The following is a 17,758-nucleotide window of genomic DNA, read 5'->3' as shown; positions in this document are numbered from 1 at the left end:
CGCAGATAGGTAATGACTGACTATCAAATCAAATGTGCGTTGCAATGCCAGATCCCAAACAACCCAGCAGTGATGTAGTTTAGAACGATGCCCTAAGCTCCTGTGCCATTCCGCCAGACAGAACAGTCTGCTGTTTTTGGATAGCATGAGGCAACTCGTACATCTCATACTTCTTCAGATACCACTGCTTTGCATCTGACTCTTCTTCATTGCTGTCCTTGAACTCAGTCGAGTCCATGGCCCGCAAGAAGTAGGAAATAGAGTAGCGATCCTCGTTCTGCACCCCTCCCAATGGCAGTACACGGTGTAGGGCCGAACGAAACCGCTTTCTGGAAAGAAAGCGGAGTGTGTCCCCGACGTTGACAATAGCGTGTCCGGGTCGCGGCTCGACATACGTCCAGGCCTCATCAGACGGAGAAAACACCTGTAGGCCCCACTGCGGCGCAAACAAGAGAGTGAGAGTACCGATATCCGTGTGCATGTTCTGTCCAACGTTCTTGATGTCTTGACTTCCAGGGGGGTAGTGAAGGAAGTAAAGAGTGCTCTTGGATCGGCTGTCATCACGATGACTGGTGTCCAAACGAGCCTCACCCTTCAGCTCCAAGCCATCAGAGAGACAGTCAAGCAGGAGCTTGAGGATGAAATGACAAGAAGCAGTGAATTGATCGAAAAGCCTGAGGTTGTCTTGAACAACCGAAGCAAGGGCCCAGCGGCCAGTTAACTCGTGTCGTCCGATCTAACAAGTCAGTCACACGTTCCCCTTTTCTTCTGCGAATACGTACCTTAAGGGCCTCAAACCCATCATGGTGTCCCTCAACGGAACCTGACTGGTTGCCCAAGGCCTTGAATCTGATTTCAGTTAGTCGATGCTGTCCATGGTCTTCTATGGAGTCTCGTAGAGGCTTGTCTGGAATCGGGAACAACTCACCCATGGGCAAGAGACACTGTGGGAGTCTTGAGCTTGACCTCAGTTGACTGCGAGAACCAGCTCTTGGTGACTTCGTCTATCTCCTTCAAGTCTTTCCAGAACTTCTCAGAACCGGTTGCTTGAAGGTCTAGGTAGAAGAAACCGTCTGTTTCACAAGCTTTGATCAAAGCTTCCAGGGAGTCATGGTCCTTGTCGAAGAGGCTTTCGAACTTGATAGTGCGCAAGTCGGCCTTGGGGACATCCCTGTACAACTCTGAGATTGAGGAAGAGCTCATTTTGACGCAAATTGGGTAATTGATTTGAGAAAGATTTTGAATGGAGTTGGGTTTCTGTGACGGATATCCCTTACTCCGGAGGAATCCCTTCATATATGTGCCAGTCTGAGGCGCGTAACTTGGCCAAGATTTCTTGGGAGCATCAAGGGGCATTGACGACTCCTGTCAACTATGGCAGTCAATCACAAAGTCTTCCATTCAGGACTTCAGCACTTGTGAACTTGAGTTGCCGTGTTCTGAGAACGCACAATGTCTACCGAGGCAACTCGACCGATCCTAGTTGCATTGGCACTGGGAACGACCTTTGAATGACTCGATGTCTGTATGCAATACAACATCACTTTTGGCGACATTGCCCACCGGCATTCTTTGGCGGCGAGAATAAAATCTCCAGGGGTCGAATCTTGTACGCGTAACTCTCACGATTTTCAGAGGTCGTAATAACCCCTGCTCATACCGCCACAGGTGCATATGGGCCGGGCCGCCGAATGCAACCATAACTTCAGGGGTTTTGTCCGCCCACCACCTCCCCAGCCCTGCTCTTCAGCACCCGAAATTTGCCAAGGGCATTTGCCAAGGGTAATGTAAATCGAGGGTTTCAATGGGGATCTGCCCGGAAGCTCGGCGCCAATCTCGTCGCAACCCGAGCAACATATGGCTCAATCTTCGTTCTCCCTCTCCTGCGGATGAGACCTTACATCCGGAGGTATGATCCTTGCCAATGAGTAGCAGGTCCTACTGGTTGTATCAATGGCCTCATGCTCATAACCGCTTATGCGCTGATCTTCAGTGAGGTGCCCATGTTTGGACTGAGCTCGGCGGAGGAGTATCTCCTGGGCGCATTAGCCGCCGCAGGCAGAGAAAAGCGACATGGAAACACGGATCACGAGTAAGGACAACCTTTCGCAATGCAATGGCTAGATTATGTAGATTCAACTAGGTTTGATGCGTTTGTGCTTCTATTTGTGTAAGTGAGGCAAAGAGATGGCGCCATTCGAGATTGCAACTGCGAGCAGAACCAAGGTCCCTCCCATGAGAGCAGATCCCCCAAAGACTTGCGCGTACAGGAAGTCGCCATTGCCCCTCTCAATGAGTGCACCAGCCAGGGGAGGACCTGTCAGACAAGCAACGGAAACCACAGTAAACACCATTCCTGTTCTCATACCCATTTTCTTCAAGTCCGTTGTCAACCCGGAGCAGGCCGCTGGAAAAACGCTTTGAACACCTCCAGCGAAAGATCCATAGATGATGCAGAACGCAAATAGCCGGCCCTCTGAGTTGACTGAAACCCAGCAATAGAGTAGGAGCCCCGAGAAAAACGTGGTCAGAATTAACGTTCTCATTGGTCCAATAAACTTGTCCGACAGCACAGCTAGAAGTATGCGTGCTGGTATACCGACTGCATTCATAACAAGCAGAAGTGTTAACGAGGTCGTGGAGGAGACACCAATCACCGTTCGGCCGTACGTGGGGACCTGCAAGATGTTAGATTCCTGGTTAGATGCCGGGAGAGTGCACTTACGTAGTAGAACGCGAAGAAGATTGCCCAGAAGCTGAGAAACATTCCAACGCAGAACAACGCGTAAGGAAGTTCTTTGAAACTTGACCATTCAACAATTGGTCCCAGTTTTCTTGGTGGCAGTCTCGTTCGAGCCAAAGCGAGAATGATGACTGTGTTGAACAGCATCACGAATCCCATGACCCTGACCGTCCAGCCAAATCCAATCTTGGGCAGTAGTTGTTGGGCAATCAGTGGAAAGAATATTCCACCACTGCCAGCACCTGAAGCGTTTATGGCAATAGCCATCGATCGTCTCTTGACGAAGTACGTCGCCAGAAGCGCAATCGTTGGGCAGAACGTCATTCCATCGCCAAGCCCTGTGCAGATTCCTTGGGCGAGAAATAACTGCCAGTACTTTGTCGACAACGACGTCATGAATACTCCAAGAAGCTGAAGGAAGAGTCCGGCCACTATAACCTTTCGGTAGTGCCCAGCGTCGGTCGCGCGTCCTGAGAAGGTGCCGACGAAAAAGATGAGGAAGATTTGAACAGAGCCGACCCAGGAGATTGCGGACGGAGAAACTCCTAAAGCAGAGACGTAGTAAGACTGGAAGAATCCAAAGGAATTGATGTATCCCCAGGAGTTGAACATGACCAGATGAGCGACAACAGTTTGAGACCACGCCTGGAAGCCTCCGTCTGGAGGAGGCCCCGGGTCGGACGCGTCGTGCTGTGCCGCATCATCGTGGCTTTCGGTGCTGTTGCTGTCGGGAATCGAGCTTGACAGGCTGTTGTCCACTTGTTGGGGAGGCTTTTCGTTTGCGGTAGCGGCGGTCATCTTTACGGTTGTCCAAAGACTCAGATATTACAGAAAGAATCGATAACTATTGCTAGACACATTGTCTGGAGCCGAACATCCAGAGAGCCAAAGTCGTGAAATACAGAGGTTCCCCTGACGGGCGGCTCCGATCGAGGAAACTGCATTGGGAACTCAAAGGGCGCGATATTGACATGTTGCCACGGCCACTTCCAAGACCGCGTATACCCAAGTTTCCCCACCGGATGCAACTCAAGACATACAACGCACTGCCAACAAACAAAGCACCATTTGTAAGCTGGTCTCGCTTCGATTGCGACAACAAAAAATGTGATTGCGCCATAGCTGAATCCTAGACAGATCGGCCGGCAGAAGCAATTCGGGTCCGCGACAATTGGAGCGAGTCATGTCAATACGCAATGCAATGAAACTCTCCTTTTGTTCATCACGACCACCATCTACCAACCCCTGAACGGACATCGGACCTAGTACTGTCCATGGATGCACACGTTTCAATTAGGCCTTGTAACTCAATTGAGTCTTGCGTCTGAGTTGGGAATGTAGTAGAGAGTTCCGGCGTCCCGAGCATGTAGTGCATCGATGCAAGAGTTGTCACACTCTTAGAAGGGGCATGTTGCGAGTTGCGCTTACTGTACAGGACTAAGTCTTGGCTGCGCTGTAACCCTATTGGATCTCTGTTGTGACAAGAAGCGACGAAATATACTCTGTCGCTTGGCAATTCACTCCGTCGACGTTTCTGGATGATGCAACCGCTGCTGTATGAAATGGTTGGGTCCATGAATTCTGCTTCTCTATGACATTCTACTTGAGATCGAGTATATGTATTTGACTCCATCATCACCTGAAGGTCAACACCACAAAGCAGAACGTAGTTGTCATACGCATTCTTAATCATATATTTTTTTCCACTTGTCAAGCCTTCATATCAACTCCCCAGATTGAAGATGGCTGTCACATCTTCCAATGGTGCCTCAAGCTCAGATGCACAGCCCGTTCCATCTTGGATCTTGCTGAGCAACCTGGCGGTTGCATCTCTCGAAAAGTCACATCAGCATACCACTCATTCAGGCGTACGAGTCTACGGGCAGGGCACAGCTCTGACTTCCGGCGCATACACCTGGCTGGATGGCGATGCTTCCCCCAGACACTTTCACGAGTGGGCCACTTCCATAGAAGTCAAAGGCGATCTCGTTCGGTTTCAAACGGCAGCCATGAACAACCCACCTCTGTATGCCGTACAAAACACTACCACTCGGGCATGGGCTGTTGGCAGCAACCCGTTCATTTTGAATGTTGCGCGCTCGCAGTGGGGGATGCCTATTGGCTTTGTCAATCCCACTGTGATCAACCGCGACAGCACTACGAGTTTTCAAGGAGTATCTCAACTGCCTCCGCACACCTATTTCGAACTCAAGAGAGATGAAAATGGGTGGCTTTTGAGCACGCAAGAGCGCAGAGACCCTCTGTTCTCTGCCTTGAGCCCCAGAATCACGGACTACGACGAAGCAGGTTCCGCTTTTGTCTCCGCCGTGCAGAAGGCAGTCTCTGAGATCACCGAGTCCGACAAGGAGGTTGCCTCTCTCCTCTCGGGAGGTATCGACTCGGGCGCGGTCACTACATTTGCTGTTCGCGCCGGCCTCAAGGTGACGGCCTATAGTGCCGGATCGCCCTGGGGAAATGAGCATGAAGAAGCCCAAGAGCTGGCGGATTTTCTGGGCATCCCACTCGTCCGCCTTGAGCTATCAGCGAAAGATCTTCTCGATGCGGTTCCCGAGACCATGCGAGCCTTGGGTACCGCAGAGAGAGAGCGAGTGGATATCCAGATAACCTTGACGGCCTTGATGCGCAGCGGTCTCATCAAGGAGAAGCACATCCTCACTGGCTACGGCAACGATCTCATGCTGATTGGTTTGCCACCCGACTCTACCGACGCCGACGTGTTGATTCGAGACATCATCACCGAGGTTGACCTTGCGCGTCACAGCGGCGAGTTCCAGGACTTTGTCGCCGGAACGTGGGGAAAGAAGCTCTCTCATGTGTACTGGCATCAGGACGTGATTCAGACAGCTCTGGATATTCACCCGTCTTGTAAGGTTCATGGTGGCCGTGAGAAGGCGTTCTTCAGAGCTGCGATGGAACAGTTCATACCAAAGACTGCTGCTTGGCGCAAGAAGATCGGTATTCATGTCGGGGGTGGCATGCAGGGTGGCCTGGACGCTTTGTTTGGGGGGCTGGATGGGAAGGTTGAGGTGTATAACAGAATCTTCCGCGCACTTTCTGGTCAGACTCTGGCTGATCCGTTTGGTTCTATCGACCATCTGGCTCCTACATCGGAGGAATCCGGAAAATGAGTCTAGAGAGATCAAAGACTTGCATTCAGCTAAAGATAGTAAGATAGAAAATTAGAATATTGTGCAGTGGTCAAGATACTTGAAATTTCGAGCTTCCAAGTTTTGTGAGTCTGTTCCGTAGTGTCATTTCAGTAGGTTGCATAATTACTGCCCGTTGAAGCTTAAAGTTTCGGGGAAATAATAGAACGGCAAAAGCGCCAAGCCCGCTGCTTTTATGACTCACTGATCTATCCAGAAAATAAGCATTTGGCCTCTTCATATTCGAATAATTCTTTTACTTGGCGAATTCTGCCCTTTGTGAACAACACCCTCTTGAGTTGAAAACACGCCAGCCTGGTTGAGATTGGGTATCATCAACTTATGTGTTGAACCTCAAGGTAGCGGCTCGGCGGCGCAAAGTAAAATAGATTTTGCAAACAGATCGACATATTCTCCGATCTGTTCTTAAGTCTAGGCAATATCTTAGAGTTTGGGCAGGGCTGGTAAAACATCCCACGCGGGCCGTCGTGATGGGGGCATCTGCCAAGACGGCTTGAGTGGGCAGTTCCGCAATGATGGAGTCACCCGCAGAAATCACGGATGACTCCGAAAGTTAGATCTAAGAGCCTTTCCACTCGAACATAGGAACTAGTTGGTAGTCAAGTTAAGGTTATCAAATTCCTCCGATATCATTACCAAGCGGCTAGTCTACTATGCAGTATGAGCGATAGTTTATCTCTTAGAGGAGTACTTTTACCTGGGATTGGAGCTATCAACAACGAAGCACGGCCGACGGATGCAGTGCAATATCTATTCGTAGGAAAAGACGATGAATCAGAAGTATGATGCTCTGATTCTAGTTAGCTTCGCTCATTTTTCATGTTAAACTCATGAATCCAGACGTTGCGATAAGACCAGAAATGAAATCCTTTGATGATTCTTCTAGCTAACCGGGTATAGAACTCCTGGCCTAAGGGTTAATACAATCTTCTGTTGATATTATGATTTCTTCCCCAATATCTATGGCGGAGGTAATTTGTACTGTTATCATCGCCGTCTTCGTCGTCCCCGTTAGTTTAGTCACCCCTCATATTAACCCCGTAACCCCATCATCATCCCATTTGTCGTCCATGCCTTTTACGAATACCAAAATTCTCCAGGAACGGGGTTGGTCTCTCCAAAAATGACTCCATGTACACGCATAGAATGCGCTGTACGTTTGTGTAAGGATATAAGCCTAACACGATCATTAAACACATAAGGTACTCCACCTCAATTCCAACTCAACACCGCGAAGTTCGCAACTAGGTAGGGAGGTGACTATGGAGATTCATGTTGAGAGATGTGCCTGAGACTAACAAAAACGGTCAATTTACACCCTTAAAATCATCTAGCAAAGTACTTTACCCTTTGAGAAGGTTGAGATAGCTTCAGTTAAATACCCCCTCCCTTGGCTCTCTGGATAAGTCGCCCGGCAATTAAGGTCTCCATATTCCTGGTCAGAACATCGATGTGAAAGCCCGTAACACGCACAGCAGTTGCCGCCGAAAGGATTGGCTTACGGCCGAAGCCACTCAGCCTTCCCCTTGGTGGGGTGGCAGCTGCAGAAGCGATGTCAGAGAGATGGTGTTTGGTTCGGGTGACGCGGCGGCTACAAGACGGGGCTGAACTTGCAGCCAGTGAGAAAGACACGGTCCCGAACCCCGCATGTCATTCGGTGTCTGCGGCGTTGAGCGGTTTGGATATAGTAGGGGCTGCAGATGAGACGATGGTCTGCGGCAGGGTGAATACGGATCCGCTAGGGCGTTGTGTGGCTGGTGTCCAGCAACATGTCGTGTCACCTGCTCAATGCCGGACACGAAAACTGAAATCTCAGAAATCTTTTTATCAGTTTGCAGGTTGAATTTCTCTTAAAAATATGAAGATGTGCAATGAGCGACACGATGGGCAGAAAAAGCTTCTTTGGAGCTAAGCTTTTGGCAGTCAGTGCTCTTCCTTGACAGTTAATAAAGATGGCTTGGCCTTGGCCGTCTTGGCGAGAGGATCTCAACAACGACAACTTCACCCGATGACTCTGATCCCGCCAGTGAATCTTATAAAAAAAAATGTATTGATGATAAGAAAAGGTGCCGATCTGAAGGAAAAAAGAAAGGCATTGTCTATTTCAAATGTTGGTCATGATTGGCCTAATTAGACGGCAAGCACTGGTTCATCTGCACACGCCCGCTATCAACTAAAACATCTCCATTTGGGTCAACATCGAATTCGACTTTGTTGTATTCTGAATGTTCTCATTTTTCCACGTCTTCCATTCTCTCGGCCTGCCCGAAGACCAAACTTTACATATCGCCGAATGTCTGCGGGCTGTATCTTCCGGCTACTCATTGCCGACCACCGAAAAATTATGGAAATCCTCATGGCGTCATTCACCCCTTAGTACTCGGCCGATATGATCGGCCGGCAGCCGATTTGCGCGGATCAGAAAATCTTTTACCGGGGGCGGCGAGCATTTCCATTTATTTGTTCAAGAAGGATCCATCTTCATCCCATGAATTTTAAAAGCCTTTCATCTCCCACACTCTCCGTCGCATAAACCGCTGGAGCCTGCCCTCCTCCCCATGATTCATCTCTTCCCCTCCTTCCTGATTTTCCTCGCTTCCCCCTTCTCACCTGAAGGTAAAAGATTAAAGAGGCCCAATCTTACGGCTCAGGAGGGAGGCTGACTAGGACCACTAGGGGGCCGCGCTACGGTCGCAGGGTTTAGCGCCCTTGACCCTGCCGAGGATCCACGTTGTGGGCATGGGGGTGAGTTTCAATGTGTTCAGTTGATGATCGGACGAAAAGGGGAACTTGGAAGAATGAACAAACGAGAATTTGAGAGGCTGCCTGCGCACTCACTCACTCACCTTGTCCAACCACCAGCCAGCGAGGAGCTCACCGACACGATCGGGCCTGGACCTGGAAGGCCATGTTCCCAACCTGCATGCCATAACTGGGACGAAAAAGTCGAGAACCGCTGGAGATGTGCGTTTTTATGACGCGCGGTATTCCTGGTCAACAGCCAACGAAACGGAAGCCAGCGGAGTCTGCCCCAGGCGAAGTCCGGTCTGGAATTGATGATTGATGGGGCGCTGAGCGTCGGCAGATTCGTCGAGAGGCTGAAGAGGCGCAATTGTGGGAGTCGATCACAGATGGAACGAGGTTGCAGCACGGAAGGATCTCGTTCTATCTGAGATGCCGTCCGGCTTGTACATGCGCGTCTTTGGAACCGGGTAGATTACTCATTCGGCAGTACGGGTGAATTTGTATCGCCGGTAACCAGGACGGCGCCCGGTCTGGAAGCCGCATACGATGTGGTCGCCCGTTGCAGTCGACTGGTCACAGCAAACGGTGCCTGGGCAAGCCAGCGGGTACGAATAAGCGACTCACGTCACTCCTGAATGTGCGTCCCAAGGGAGAAACTTCTTGAAACAGACGATTACGGCAACCCAAATTTCCAGATGATGAACGTGGATGCAACAAACATGATCTGTCACCCGCACTGGCAGCATCTTCCCTTCAACGTCCGACCGACCATTTACTTCCGTCAAGGAGTTCCCAGGCGTCAAATCTCCATCGCAAGGTCATCGAAGATGAGAAAGCCGAGGACCGACGATGGGATGGAGTAAGAAGTAGGCTCAGCCGGCACGATGGGGACTTGGAGACGGACGAGGCAGCGCGAAAAGGATGTGTTGGTGGGGGTCACTCGGCGGAGCCGCCTGAAAGATGCGTGATGGTACCGTTTCAGCGACCCCAGTCAGGAGCAGGACGGGCAGGGATCATATCATGACGGACGCCTCGTGGGCGTCTGCGCAGGGACACCGACCAAAGACGGGCAAGACTCGGTCCAACAGGAGCCCACCTAGCCTCACTCAAATTAAACAAATGGGCGACTACAGCCAAAGACGGGAGCCCTGTCCGCGCCTGGGCCAATCGCTGGTATTCCCTCGGTCGGATGGTGTCCGGGGTTGTTGGTCTGCCATGTCCAATGTTCCAGGACCACGGATGGATCGCATCTGCGCGAGTCTGGGAGCAATTGGGGTGTCTGAGTCTCCAGAACTTCTTGGAAGGCTGTTGGACCACGCGGTGAGCAGCCCCTCGAGGGTGTGTGCCTGTCTTTCTTCTTTCGTGCCTGGTCAAGCGCTGGCCTGGGCTTTCCGTCCCTCGTCCGCTCCTCTCTATGAGTTCCTATCCCCTGAAAGCTTTTATCGCTACAGGCCGTCACGAATAGATTGGATCCCGATCCCTGGCTGGGTCCGGACTGGGCCGCCCATGACACCAGCGCAGTGACGACGACCGCTCGCATAGGGGTGCGATGGGTTTGCTCACCATCCATCCGTATAAGATCCTACTCATGCCACACCGGTTTTCTGCTCGTCTTTCTATCTGAACTCTGCGTCTCATTCCATCCGGTCAAATTCCATTCACGTTCATTCTTTCACACTCTCTTTACAGCTGTGCTAGCCACAAGCCACTCTTTTTGAGCTTTTTACAACATCGCAAGACAAATCCCAGTCTCTCACTCCCTTTTTTGAAACAACAGCAACCTTCCTTTCGTCGAATTCATCAACACCGAAATCTTTCAAGATGCAGTCCAAGATCGTCACCGTTCTCTCTTTCGTCGCCGCCGTCTCGGCTCACGGCAAGGTCACCTCGCCCACTCCCCGTGTCGCTGGTGATGCCTTCAAGGAGGCTTGCGGCACCACCATGTGGAACACCGAGCAGTCCGACCCGTACGGCAACATCCAGGGCCTCGCCCAGCAGGCCGGCAGCAGCCTCGACGCCTCCAAGTGCGAGCTCGCCCTCTGCAAGGGTTACAAGTTCGCCGACAACACCAACGTCCAGAGCTACTCCCCTGGTGAGACCGTCGACTTCAAGGTTGAGATCCGCGCTCCCCACACCGGAGTTGCCAACGTCTCCGTCGTCGACACCACCTCCAACTCCGTCATTGGCGAGCCCCTGATCTCCTTCACCAACTACGCCTCCACCAAGACCGGTGTCGCTGCCAACAACACCGCCTTCTCCGTCACTCTCCCTGACTCCCTCCCCTCCAACTGCGGCACCGCCGGCAACTGCGTTCTCCAGTGGTGGTGGGACTCTGCTGAGGCCGGCCAGACCTACATGTCTTGCGTCGACTTCACCTCCGGCTCCGGCTCTTCTGGCTCTACCACCCCCGCTGCTTCCGCGGCTCCCACCACCCTCGCCACCGTTGCTACTCCCAGCGCCACCCCCTCCACCCCGGCCTCTGGCAACTCTGGTGCCTCTGACGAGTCCGCTGCCACCCCCAGCGCCACTCCTTCCGCCCCTGCCGTAAGTCATTCCAATCCTTTAACGTCCCATATGTGCGAGGCTCTGCTCTTAGAGTTCGGATTGAAACCGTTAAGAAAGTTCAAAAGAGTTCGTTGTGCTGACCACGAAACCTTGACAAACAGTCCTCCTGCAACAAGCGCCGCAGCTCGAAGCGGGCTCTTCGCAAGCGCTTCTAAACAGGAAAATAGAGTTTAGAGAGACGTCGGAGTCGCATCTGATACCCGGTCAGCCTTGAGACGAGATGACTTGGAAACCAGACCTGAAAGTTTCAAAAAGGGCTTGACCCCGCAATCTGGGATTTGCAATGTTCTTGTACAAAGTTCATACCATTCAATGTTCAATACTTATTCTTCGCCCAATACTTGACTGCCACCTTCTGTCTACACACCGTAACGATGTGAGGCGTGACGTGAAACGTGATGTTCCGGTACATGAAGATCTTGGCTTATGCGGGGAATTTTGGACGAAAGGCACTCTCCGAGCAGCCCAACGGCCTCGCGAATGCTCGTATCCTTCGTCTGAAGGCAAGGCCTTAGAAGGCGGTCCTATTGCGCAATTTGTCAGCTGAACATAATCATCACGCAATGTGCCTCGTCGAGAATAACATCCCATCTTCCATCCCACCACCATTGTTCACTACACGTGTAGGAACTGAACCTTAGCAACTCATCAGATTGTCCAATGCACGACACCAAGTCCGAACTACTCTAGTCGTCGTCTCTTTTCTCAACGACGTCGTTAACGGCAGCTAAGCCAGAAGAGTCCGTCTCTTATGTTGTTCAGCTAACATCCTAGGATCGGCTCATCCACCCGTGAAGCGAACGATCATTTATCCACAAAGGCTGCAAATGTCTTCGCCAGTTGTAACCTCAGAGCCCAAGCAGACCCCTCCACCCCTGTAGCGATCCGTCAGCGCCCGGTGCTACGCTCACCAACTGCGTCGCATTCGTCAATCCGAGTCCTCCACCAAAAGTTCATAGCGATTGATGGCGGCTCATAGCGGTGGCGGCGGATACGGCGGGAACGGAAGCAATTGCTGTCTCCGGTGCGCGCACCTTGAGCCCGTCACTGCGTCGTCCGAAACGAAACAACATCGGAGACTGCGGCGACGCAACCTTCCAAAGACCGGACGGCAGGCATCCCCTCGCTCCACATCCAGGCACAGCAGCGGCCGCCGATGCCGCAGGATAATCAGGACAGCCAACAGCGGCGTCCTTTGCAAACGCCGCGGGATCTGAATGGACTCGCTCATCGGCGTCCGGTCGTCGTCCCTTCATCTGCCCGTCGCGCCGAGTCAGCTGGCCCAGCCCTACAACATGGACTTTGGGCTGACGGACGTTTTTTTGCAACCGGATCACCCGACACCCGCCTGGGCGGCGCACACGGGCGAGCTTACTTCGTCTGGAGGCAACGCCGCGATAACATCGGACGGTAGATCGGAAGCTGCGGACGACGGATTAAGATCGCAGTTATTCGCCATCCATTTCAGCCGGGAGGCTGTTGAGACCTGGCAACTCCATTTGAACCAGAAGTCGGCGCCTTTCTCAAGAAACGAAACGGAAACATCTTCTTAAGACGCCCTGGCTCATATCGCCGGCGGGATAGAGCATGAGTCAATATCACCGAACAGCGATGACAAAGTTTGCCACAAGAAACACCAGCTTGACGCTGTGAGCGCCAACGTTGCCCCTTCTGAACTTAACGTCGAGCAACTCGCCCGCCTAACCGTCGGCACCAAATCTCTAGCGACAGGGTCAAACTTCCCAGCCTGGAAGAACGAATACGCGGTTGTCGGCAGAGTCTGCCTGCCTCTTCATTATGACGATCTTGAATAAGTTGTATTCACGGTACCTGAAAAGAGTGTGTCGCGGGTCTGAACCATGGATCGGATCAAAAACCCGAGAGTCTGGACAAGAAACCCGGACGTCGATCAATCACGACATGGATCAACCGGCATTACTGCTTGTACTCCCGTGTCAACGACGACATTCTGTGACCTATGCGGACAAGTCATCTTTAGAAACATGCAGACGCACCCCGGCCGCTCGTTAGTCACCAGCAGGAAAGGAGTACATGCAGGTGCGTGAGCCCTCGACGCTACGAATTGCGTTCATCCTTCATCTGCCGCAGAAGTTGTTGCAGCATACGAGAGCATTAATGACGGCCGTTGACGTGCTATACCAAGATTGATTTGGTACATCTTACTCTCAAGCCCATCTCTGCGAAAGGTAACTTGGTGAAGCCCAGGACAAGGAACGTGTTCAATTCCCTTCCTATTCTCTAACATCTCAAGACCCTTTGACCGGCCTGGATTACCAATTATGCACAGGAAAACGAATTCCGGCTGTGTGTCTCACAGGTTTGCCTCATCGTTCGCCGGTTTCCGTCGGGCAGAATGGCGAAAACTGGTAGCGGCGAGTCGGAGGGCCCCCGCTCTATGGATCTTGACGGCAATCTGGCCAACTGTTTACCATCTCCACCCCTGGATGCATTAAGCAACAGGGATCTTCTGGCGTTGTGGCAGAGTGGTCTAATGCGCAAGACTAGAAATCTTGTTCCTTCGGGAGCGTCTGTTCGAATCAGGCCAACGTCGAATTCCTTTTGTAGCTTCGTCGAAGAGCAATCGAATTTGTGGCAAGGATACTTTTTGTAATGATCTTTTGCACCCCAATCGTCCCTCAAGTTTCAAGATTCTAGACAGATTGAAAAGCCGAACGTAGGTGCCTGTCTCTATGTATGAAAATCTGAGTTCCTCTAAGGAAGGAATTCTTCAGTGACGGCCGGCACCTTCGCCGTAAGCCCGCATTTCGTCGTGACTTTGGAAAACTTGGCCAGTTAACTTACCGAATATTCATTCCTTCGGTGAGACATGTTTTCTGGAGACGCTGTACTTCTGATGGTATTTACTGGTTGTTAGTACAATTGACTAAGACATGGCTTGTCTTCAAGTCAGAAGGGTGATTGTAAATTCCTGAGCCTGCCACAACATGGCAACCTGCCAACACAATGTCTCTCAAATACGGACAAACGAAGATTTAAGCTCGTAGTATACCCACTAGCTTGGTTCGCGAATCTGGGTTCAAGATCAAAGTTTTCTTAGCGCATGCTTCAGCTCGTTGCATTACAAGCGATGGTATCAGCCGTGGCTTTTGCAGCATGCATTCTAAGCCTTCCGTTCGCGCATGCCACCGACGACGGTGTATATCAAGGTACGTTCAGTCCGGGTTTTGAGGGAGTGTGTACTAGTAAACTTGAATTATTGATCCTGTTTCCGAAAAGACAATGGGCTCAAGCGGCACTCCGGTAATGCCTTCCACTCAAGCCATGTGCCGATGTTCAAGCGTCAAGCTACGGCCGGTGTCGAGTCTCCTGTGCCCGTCTTGCAATTCGTCTTGACCATCATGGACTTCACTAGCTCCGTTCCTCCAGCCACTATTTCGGAAACATTTCCATCGGTGTCTTCGCGCAACACGATTATCTCTTCGCCAAACTCCTTCCCATCAGTGGCTTCTCCGACCACCAGTTCGGGGATACCTACACCGATGGTTTGGAGCAGCAATGCTGTCACTCCATCAATATCTTCAGCGGCTACTAGTCGTCCATCTCAGCTGAGTCCGGAAACTGGTGTAGCCACTGCATCTCCTCAAACCCCCAGTTCTACAACGAGCAACCCAGGACAGCCATCATTCCAGACATCCAACGCCAACTCACAGACCCCTGTGGCATCGATATCTTCGACGCAGCCCTCATCTGATCCAAGCACACCATCCTCAGTCGTAACGAGCTCCAGATCATCAAGTCCATTGTTTTCGAACACCTCGACGGTTGCTTCTACAAGAATTGTAGACTCACAAACAAGTGCTCAGCCTCAAAGCTTCACATCAACCTCCACGTTGGGCATTGGATCCCTGAGCTTGAGCACAACCCCGACTACGCAGAACTCGGTGAATACATTCACAATCACCAGTTCTACTGCGCCATCGTCTGCTAAAACACCGACCACCAGCTCGACGGCATTTCCTTCTGAATCTTCCGGTACTTCATTTACTACAAGAACTTCACAAATCACAAATACAGGCAGTGAAACAGGAAGTAACACAGGCATTACTACAGAGTCCACCAGTTTGAATATCGCTACGAGAACATCGTCAACACAGACATCCATGACTAGTCCAACATCACTTCCCACAGCAAATCCATCAACATCTTCCACGATAGGATCCTCCCTGGCCGCTTCGTCAGCTGATAGCTCCACAAGTGAGCCTAGTACGGTCACTAGTAGTAGTGCGAGCGGCTCTTCTTCAACTTCCACCAGAACCAACAGTGGTCTGTCCTCAACCAGTACCAGTACTGCCTCGCACACCACGGCTACCAGCGTTGTCTCGTCCACATCAAGCACCCAGAGCAAACCATCCTCCAGCACTAGCGGCATGTCAACGAGCACCAGCAGCATATCAAGCAGCTCTGGAACCAGTACCACATCGACACAGTCAAGTACTACAACCTCTAGTTCGACCACGGGTATGTCCTTCTCCAAAGCACGCCTTTCAGGTTGAAGACAAGCTAACACGCGCAGCTCCTACTTCCACTATAATACCCGCCCAAAACGTATGCCTCAAAGTGACGAGCCCAGCGTCTCTACAGGGTTACAAAGTGACTCTTGGCACGAATCGCTTTGTTCTGAAAGCCGGGAATGACGCCACACCAGCTGCATTGTTCGACATAAACCTCACCACTGGCCAGGTCTTTGAGAGTACCGGCCAAACAGTTGCTCTAGCTGCGCCTTTCGCCATGGATACGAGGCCCCTGAATGGGTTTTCACCAGCTCAGGTCGCTGCACTTACGTTGGCTCCTCTAACTTGCCAAACGAGCTCTTCCGGCCTTGTTTCTGGTGCAACGCTTGCCTGCTCAGCAACCGGCAATGATGGGCAGAATGCCGCAACATACACCAGGTTCTTCTATATCACAACGGATGCCAATGGTACGATTCGAATGGCCATCGCTAGCCGAGTCTTCACCGCCACGCAAGTGGAGTTTACACTAGCGCCATATTCTGGGGTTGATTGTACTTGATTTCCGAGCAGGGGAGGCTTTCGGGACACAACAGTGACCACCGAAGGATCGGGGCGTCCATGGCCAGCCATATAACTGCAACAGGGCTGTAATAGCGTTCATTTATCCTCGTTCTCTGTTGTTTGGAAACCACATATAACATATGCTACTGTGTCACTGGATTCAAGTTGCTCCCTTGATAAACGAGTCTCATAAAACAAGTGTCAAACACAGAGAGCTATGTGGATCAGGAGGCCAAAAAGTCCGACATGGGACAGAATTCTAAAGAAAAGCGCTGAAAGAAAAAAGGCTGGCACTTGCTCCTATCCGGTATCTTCGAAAGAATAAATTGTAGGGGCTTTGCACGTTTACTTTGTGAAGTTATTTAGCTTCCCTTCTTTCGTATCTGTGATTGAAAATAGAATGGGAGAATGCAAGTTCTTAGGTAAAAGAGCCCCTCTGAATCTTTTTGACCATGTCTTTGCGACTTCCAAGCTAGACTTATGTAGTCCCTACTGAATACACTTGATACATTGTTCTGTCAGACTTGCATGAGATGCGGGTGCGCTCAACCATCTCTACGCGCTTGCAATGCCCAGATGTCGTTGAGAACACAGCCGACGTTATATTCTTACCCCATACTCCCATGATAGTCTTCACGAGGGTATCAAGCAGTCGTGTCAGTGCTCTGGGAGTTTCTCTTGCCTTCTGAGCAGACTGAGCCCTCGCCCTAAGTCTTTATCCCACGCTTGAAGGATCTTTTGTGTCCCTGAACATTTATACCAAGGCCCAACTACATCCTTTTCTTCCACTTCCACTTTATTGCAATTACAAATCTCCCTCTCCCCCTCACCTCCATATTCCATCTTCCACTAAACTTTGCATCACCAGCCTTCGGCTCATCAGACATATGCAGCGTCAACAACGGAATCACGTCGTCATCAACTTCGTAAGTAGCCCGGCTATTTTCCTTCCCGAATCTTCCCTCGCGCGATGATGATACTTTCTCATTCCAAATCCGAGGCTGCGTTAGCGGTCGGTGCGGACCTTCCATCATACGACTGACCTTCCGCTTTCTCTCCCACGATCTGATTTTCACCCCAAAAGAGTTCTTTCCACTGACGATCTTGAGGTTTTAGGATCGATCTCGTCCTCGCTCACGTCGACCGAGTGCTCTTGCTTCTTCGACCAACCTTTCGACAACCGCGCCCTCAAAACCAGATTTGTTGACCGCCACCTATCACATCATCGTAGCGTTGCAAAACGGCTCGGCTTAGATGCCAGCACGATCGCCATGGTATGTACCTTCTCCTGCTCAACACTGGGATCGCCGATTGCTGTAGTGATGACATCGTCGAGTACTGGTGGTCTGATCTATGCTTGGGAGGGCAGGATGATTGATCCCCCTCGTGTCTGAACAGCGCTTTCCTCTTTCATACAATTCCCATGGACATTTCTCTCGAACTCTGGCTAACCAGGAAGTGCC

General features: G+C 51.3%; 4 protein-coding genes and 1 non-coding gene across 5 annotated transcripts; 3 read left to right on the top strand and 2 right to left on the bottom strand.

Annotated features, from left to right (window-relative positions):
• Positions 1-79: 79 nt before the first annotated feature.
• Positions 80-1,203, bottom strand: COL26b_008778 (uncharacterized protein; the record flags this gene model as incomplete). The annotated part of the gene is made up of 3 exons (XM_053181526.1): positions 80-736; positions 783-849; positions 929-1,203. The coding sequence occupies 3 exons, from the start codon at positions 1,201-1,203 to the stop codon at positions 80-82; spliced, it is 999 nt and encodes a 332-aa protein (XP_053034537.1).
• Positions 1,204-2,575: 1,372 nt separating this feature from the next.
• On the bottom strand, positions 2,576-3,541 carry COL26b_008777 (uncharacterized protein; the record flags this gene model as incomplete). Its single annotated transcript, XM_053181525.1, has 2 exons — positions 2,576-2,602; positions 2,726-3,541. 2 exons carry the CDS (start codon positions 3,539-3,541, stop codon positions 2,576-2,578), a joined length of 843 nt encoding a protein of 280 aa, XP_053034536.1.
• A 1,211-nt stretch (positions 3,542-4,752) lies between these two features.
• On the top strand, positions 4,753-5,892 carry COL26b_008776 (uncharacterized protein; the record flags this gene model as incomplete). Its single annotated transcript, XM_053181524.1, has 1 exon — positions 4,753-5,892. One exon carries the CDS (start codon positions 4,753-4,755, stop codon positions 5,890-5,892), a length of 1,140 nt encoding a protein of 379 aa, XP_053034535.1.
• Positions 5,893-10,497: 4,605 nt separating this feature from the next.
• On the top strand, positions 10,498-11,396 carry COL26b_008775 (uncharacterized protein; the record flags this gene model as incomplete). The annotated part of the gene is made up of 2 exons (XM_053181523.1): positions 10,498-11,220; positions 11,343-11,396. The coding sequence occupies 2 exons, from the start codon at positions 10,498-10,500 to the stop codon at positions 11,394-11,396; spliced, it is 777 nt and encodes a 258-aa protein (XP_053034534.1).
• A 2,335-nt stretch (positions 11,397-13,731) lies between these two features.
• COL26b_008774 lies at positions 13,732-13,813 on the top strand. Its single transcript has one exon. It is a non-coding gene; the product is annotated as a tRNA-Ser (tRNA).
• The last annotated feature ends 3,945 nt before the right edge of the window (positions 13,814-17,758 follow it).

The sequence above is a fragment of the Colletotrichum chrysophilum genome (assembly GCF_026319265.1).
Source record: "Colletotrichum chrysophilum strain AFK26 chromosome Unknown scaffold_79, whole genome shotgun sequence".
NCBI classification, from domain to species: Eukaryota; Fungi; Ascomycota; class Sordariomycetes; order Glomerellales; family Glomerellaceae; genus Colletotrichum; species Colletotrichum chrysophilum.
The sequence above is the reverse complement of the archived record's forward strand: the minus strand, read 5'-3'. Positions and strand labels throughout refer to the sequence as shown.